General features: G+C 44.8%; 1 protein-coding gene across 4 annotated transcripts in view; it reads right to left on the bottom strand.

Moving 5' to 3' along the window:
- Nucleotides 1-256: 256 nt before the first annotated feature.
- The window catches only part of TPX2 (TPX2, microtubule-associated), a 9082-nt gene continuing 3367 nt past the window's right edge, over nt 257-5971 (bottom strand). For 2 of the 4 annotated variants that reach the window (XM_009330286.1, XM_009330288.1), the window contains 10 exons: nt 5779-5933; nt 5178-5349; nt 4890-5028; nt 4109-4349; nt 3780-3878; nt 2864-3040; nt 2576-2722; nt 1918-2029; nt 1087-1253; nt 264-670 (listed from right to left, as the gene is read on the bottom strand). In XM_009330286.1, the coding sequence (XP_009328561.1) occupies nt 560-670; nt 1087-1253; nt 1918-2029; nt 2576-2722; nt 2864-3040; nt 3780-3878; nt 4109-4349; nt 4890-5028; nt 5178-5349; nt 5779-5933 (1520 nt within the window). In that variant the 3' untranslated portion in view covers nt 264-559. Of the gene's footprint in view, nt 671-1086; nt 1275-1917; nt 2030-2575; nt 2723-2863; nt 3041-3779; nt 3879-4108; nt 4350-4889; nt 5029-5177; nt 5350-5778; nt 5934-5971 lie in introns of all 4 variants that reach the window. The other 2 variants (XM_009330287.1, XM_009330285.1) reach the window with 2 other exon arrangements.

Here is a 5971-nt window from a genome sequence, read left to right as displayed (position 1 = left end):
ATTCATATTAGCACTCATCTAAACATCAACAAGAAAGGTCAGACCTGCAATATGCCAGCTTGCAGAAGCCACATTACACAACCTCAAGCTTAATATATACTAAAAGCCTAAGAAACAGACACTTGAAACCAACACTTAGATGTACAAAGACAAACCGGCTCTTTCAGACGCACACACCCCTGTGTGTTCATCAAGTGCCCTTTACCAAAAACTCTTCTGCAGGAAAGGGATTCAGCCCACTAGCAAGAGACAGCGATCAGATTAGGAGTTTTTATTTAGTTCCATTATAAAATATTTGTATACAATATCAAAACCTGGTTTAGTTTTTAGAGAACAAGAAGTCTAGATGTGAAGCGAGGCCGTGGAGACTGTATGGCACTGCCTGTACGCCGTGCCTCAGCCACCTGCCTCAGGTGGAGTTAAACTACTCAATATAACAATAATGGAACCAAGTGTAGAGCTGAGACTGAGCAGTCACGTAAAAACAACTGTTCCCTCTCTGCCTGTCAAGAGATTAGAGAAGGATGGGATCTCCCTCCTACTATCACGTGGTTGCATATCAGCATCGGAATCTATCCGAGAAGCTGGGAGACTTCGGTATAGTCAGTGGCTGATCACTGGGCTTCACTTCTACGCTGCGGTATTTGCGTATTGGGTTTGCCTTGTGAACCTGAAAAAAAACCAAACCAAGGACAAAATGAAGCAAATGGTTACAATTATGTGAAGCTGAAACTTGCAGGCAAGCCAGCGGTGGGATGAAGGCAGGCGTCCGTCTACAAGACTACCACACCGCCTAGGGCCCTGGAGTGAGCCACCAGGAACATGCAAGGCACACTTTGGGGTTGTGGATTCTACCAAGATCATTCTGCTCCCACGACTACGCGTGTACAGCTCCAAAAAATCAGCCACCTCAGCAGAGCTGCCTTTTTTTTTTTAAGGCCAGTTGTAAAGTTAACGAGGAGTCATCTTGCAACAGGGAAACTTGAAAAGACAGTCTTAATGCAGCTCGACATTGACATTAGCTCATTTAGTGCACTCACACATCCTTTTGGGTTACTTTACAGCCCCTGTTCAGAAATAACTCACCATTTCTTGCCTTAGCTTAGCAACTTCCTCCTTTTCACGCTCCTCTTGTCGCTGTCTGACCTGCTCTTGATGTCTCTCCCTTATGGCTTCTATGTCTGCCAATCGTTTTTCGAATTCTTGCCGCTCTTTAGCTCTTTTTTCTGTTGCCAGCTCAAAACTTTCAGGAACTATGGAACCAGAAAGGCTCTCTAAGTTTAGAAGTAGAGGAGATAACATTGGTGCAAAGGCAGTCAGGTAAAGCAGAACAGTACTAATGTCAAATGGAAGCCTCCCTCTGGAGCGCTTCACCTTGCAAGGGTAGTTAGTAGATACCTCCAGGCTTCAGGAAAAGATAAAACCTTACGCCCGAACATGAGCGGTGTTAATGCAGACATTACCCCGTCACGGGTGTTCTCATAGGAGGGAGCAAGCACACAATTGTTAGTACAAACAATTTTTCGGCGAAGTTTAGTCTACCCTAAGCCGTAGATGCCTTAATCTCATTAGAAATGGGAGGAAGAGACTGACAGCTGCTGCAGAACTGCCAGCTGTCCCTACAGGGAGCTCCTCGCATACTATTTACCCTTATCCCAAGCTAGCACACATCAATCATCCGCCAATTGCGGCGTAGCTGTCAAATACAGCTGCCATGTTAGTGCAGGACAGGGGGGCAGTGGAGAGGAAACTCTCCCACTCCCTGGGGACACAAGCTGTTAGGAAATTAGTTGATTAAGTGCACAGAACTACTGGCTGCACTGATAAAGAAGAGGCAACAGCCAGTCCAAACATCATTTAATTGCATCAGTTCTGAGTTATCAGCCAAGCCTGTGTAGCAAGTACTTGTAACTCCACCTGACAACAACTTATTTTCCTTTTTAGGCACAAAAGGCTCCTGGTACACCACGGTGTTGGGACGAGCTTTAAAACATGCTGCATCTTTCTGCCTTTTCATGTCTTCTTTAAGCTGCAAGAGAAGAAAGCTCATTAAGTGCCAGTCATAACAAAAAGACCATCTCCCAGACTTCAGCATTCCCAACACTGGAAAAGCCAGTTTGACTTAGATCAAATCATTTGCATAGAAAATTATATTAAAGCCAAAAAGTTGTGTCACCTGTTGCCTGCCAGTTACTTTTGCCAAAAATAGCCTGAAGAAAATTTCAGGTGTCCACTGCAGATTTCACATGAGACAAGCAGTATATTATTTATACATTAATAAATCCCCAAGCACAGAGATGGTCAGCAAAGGGATCCAGCTGCACATCGCTGCTGCTTAGAAAATACCCCACAGGTGTTCGTGCAGCATGGTAAATCCCATCACTTACCATAAAGGGACAAGAAAAACCCAATCCACCAATCCTTAACCCGTAGCACAAGTCTCATGCCAAGGACGGAATAATTCATTGCTCAAACTCAGATCCTGATTCAACTCAAGCAGGACACTCCCTGAAGTTGATCACAACTCCACTAGCTGCTTTAAGTCTGGTCATACCTGTTATTCTTTTCATCCTACCTGCTGTTTCCAGCTCTGCAGCTTGGCAGCTCCCCGTTCATCAATCTGCAGATTGAACGGTTCAGGCTGAGTTGGGTTTTTGACCTTCTTTTCTGGCAGCTTAACGTGGTCAAAGTAAGGCAGAGGTAGCGCTTTGAACTTTGGCACCTGAAAGAAACAACTTGAAATATTTCTTGCCCCTTCGTCAAAGGCATGAAGCTTTGGAAGTTTAACAGCCAACAGCAAGAGGCAAGTCCTGCCACACCCTTTTTACTTGGAGTGGAATCCAAGGCAGCTTTTAGTTCTTACCTCTTCCTTCTGCAATTCTTCTATTTTTTTCTCTTTTTGTATTTGCCTCTCTCTGTCACGGGCATCAAAAGAGAAGGGGCAAACTTCCACATGCCTCTGCTCTGGCATTTTAGGTTTGAAGGGCACTCCATAATGTGGCATATGGTTAGCTTTGACCACGGGGACCACCTCTTGTTCCTAAAGGGATATTAGTGTTAGGATCTGACACAGCACCAGATTTTTGATTTTCATAGAAAAACTACAGCTCCTGCCAAACAGAGCCATGAATACTAGAGTTCCTTTCATAAGGGTCACAACAGCGTCAAGCAAACACTCTGGACACTGCAAAAATTAGTAATCCAAAAAGCACCAGTTTACAGGTATCCTGAACCACAGGCAAGTTCTTCCTCTTTCCAAACCACTATCAAGTTCTAGTACTCATCCAAATTATACCGTAATTCTTTAACGCCCTCTTCACAAGAGGGAAAGGAAGAAGGACATGATGCGTTCTAAATCCTGCTCCCCACTTCCAGGGATCTAGAGTGACTGCGGGGAGGAGAAAGGTCACGTGCAATATCTGCCCTTCTCAATAACAGAATAGGGAAAGGCAACGTCCTTCAGAAATCTAAGCAGTTTACTTTGCTCATTCAGAGCAGCAACATCTCAGAAACCCTAGTCAGTGCCCTTGTGTTTAAATTGAATTATTTCATTTTGTATGAGAATTCAGTTTCTGTAAAATGAGTAGCAGCACCTAGATCGTTAGAAGGGAACGATCTCCCCCAGAGGAAGATGACCATGGGAGGAACTGCCTAACAGGAGGGAAGGGGCTAACCGAACCAGACCATCACACCCAACTGGCAGAGGTACAGCGGGCTGGCCAAGGCAGTCACCGTGGTGGGACCAGAAGGCTTGACTACAGCCCGTTCACAACAGTTACCTTTTCTTCACCCCTGCCAGGCATTCGGGTTCTGCTTTTCAAGGTGAAGACTGGAGACTTGGGGACTGTAACAGGAAGCACTTTCTTCTCTGGAACGCCCTGTTCAGAAGAGCCAGTAAGGAGTTACCCAAGCCCAAGTGCCAAGAAAAAGCGCTACAGAGAAACAACCTGGCATAGCACAGTACACACCCACTGCAGTTCTCACCTAATGACAGACGGTGTTTACTGAATATTATTAAATACATAATACAACACAGCTACGGACATTTTGAAGCTAATTGACACCTCAGTCCTAATTCCCAGGGTCTGGGTATTACTAAGCTTCTTACCACAACGTCCTCCAGGATTTTCCTTGGACATGGCCTGGAATGGAATTCAAAGTGCTCTTCCTCCTGCTGTTGCTTACTCTCACGCTCCTGCTGTTTCTTACTCTCACGCTCCTGAATCCTTTTTTCTATTTCCAACTCAAAGCCAACAGGTTGCGTGAGTTCCTTCACAGGGGGTTTCTTGGGCAGGAGTGGTCCACCCTCAAAGATTTTGTAATCGAGTTCTTGTGCTTTGAATTTGTACCTACACAGGAAAGATGGAGACAGTCACCACATATTGTACCCGGCAAGATGCAGCTTCTAGCAAATGGCTTTTCTCTCAGCATAAAAGAGCAATAGTCAGGTACAGAAGCAGTTGTGCCACACACACGCTACATAGTGTACAGCTCTAGTTAGCAACTCCTCCTTTGCTTTTGAAACAGCAAGACATTAAGGAAAACCTTACAGATTGCTTTCTTGGAAATCTAAAGACTGTCTGCAGAAGAGTTTTGACGTGTACGCAGGCTGTACCGCTATACTGGGTTTGCTTTACTAATCATAAGCTGTACTCAACCCAAGATCAGCTCTCCTAAGAACACTTTCTTCAAAATGAATTGGCTACTTTTCACATCCCTGCAATCAGAGCCATAGGATTATCCACAAGCTAGAAGAATCTCAGTGTTTTTATGCTACTCATTCTTTTATGCATAAAGGGTATTCCTGAGAAGTGATATTTTGGCATCTGAAAGATATTTCCAGTGTGGTAAAATTCTCTCTTGGAGGACTAGAGTAAACCTTTACTTACTGTTGAATTTTCTCCATTTCCTCTTCTTCTAACTCCGCTGTAGTTTTGCAGGTGACAGGCCTGAAGCGCTGCTTTGTTAGAAGCACTGGTGTTTTAGGGTTTGTAAGCCGAGCCTTCACCAACTTCCCTGGAACTGGGCCTATAAATTCAAGTCACAGAGACTAGCAGTTAGTGGCAAGGCCTGCAACAGACAGAGACACTGCTCAGTAGAGTACTCAAAGCATCGTTCTTGCTCTACCACCGTCTCTGTGGACAGCCTCCTGGCTGGACATAGCCAGGACTGCTCACCTTCACCAGATTTCCTGCTCCTCAAATGGTAACGAGAGGGTGTGCGTTTTTGGAATGCTTCTACCTGCTCAGCAAGGGGCACATATTCTGATGTGGTTTCTTCGAGTTTTCTTTTGTTTCCCTGGGACAGATTGAAAGGTTTGGGCATAGTGGGTCCCTTCGGCATTTGCCCCTGGAAACAAAAAAACCTACAGTTATTAGGGCCATTTAACACAGGATGCTCCGATGACATTTCCTTTCCCCACTGATTCACAGTATCTGTCCCTTCCCCTTATTGAAAAAGATAACAGTTAACATTAGACTTAAGTCTTAATTGTCTGAACATGCACAAGATGGTCATATTGGGAAACTGGAAGTGGGAAGTGGAAGATTAAAGCATGACGTGTAATGACCAGAAGATATGACATTAAAGGGCCCTTTTCAAAAGGGTCCTTTAGAGTCTTGTGGCAACGCAGTGAGCTAACAGTTACGTTTGCACAACGCTTGCCTCTCCTATGGTAACCCTTTTTGTGGGTTACCAGCAGCATGTGTGTTGCAAAAGCAGAAAGAAGGTGAGGTCAAGAATTAATCAGCTGACTGCTGGCAATATTCTGGTTCTCACTGGAGGAGGATGATGCTTTCTCAGTACTGCTGCAAAATCCAGTTCCTTGTACTCGTTCTCAGGCTGGCTTTCCACATGTTTAATTCTGTTCTCCGTGCAGAAGTGGAAGTCAATTGGCTTTGTTACTTGACCAACAGTTCTCTTCACAGGTTGTCCTAAAGAAAGAGAGCATGTAAGGTCTGGAAGCCTTGGG

Source organism: Pygoscelis adeliae, unplaced genomic scaffold, assembly GCF_000699105.1.
Source record: "Pygoscelis adeliae isolate BGI_AS28 unplaced genomic scaffold, ASM69910v1 Scaffold588, whole genome shotgun sequence".
In the NCBI taxonomy this organism is placed as follows: Eukaryota; Metazoa; Chordata; class Aves; order Sphenisciformes; family Spheniscidae; genus Pygoscelis; species Pygoscelis adeliae.
The sequence above is the reverse complement of the archived record's forward strand: the minus strand, read 5'-3'. Positions and strand labels throughout refer to the sequence as shown.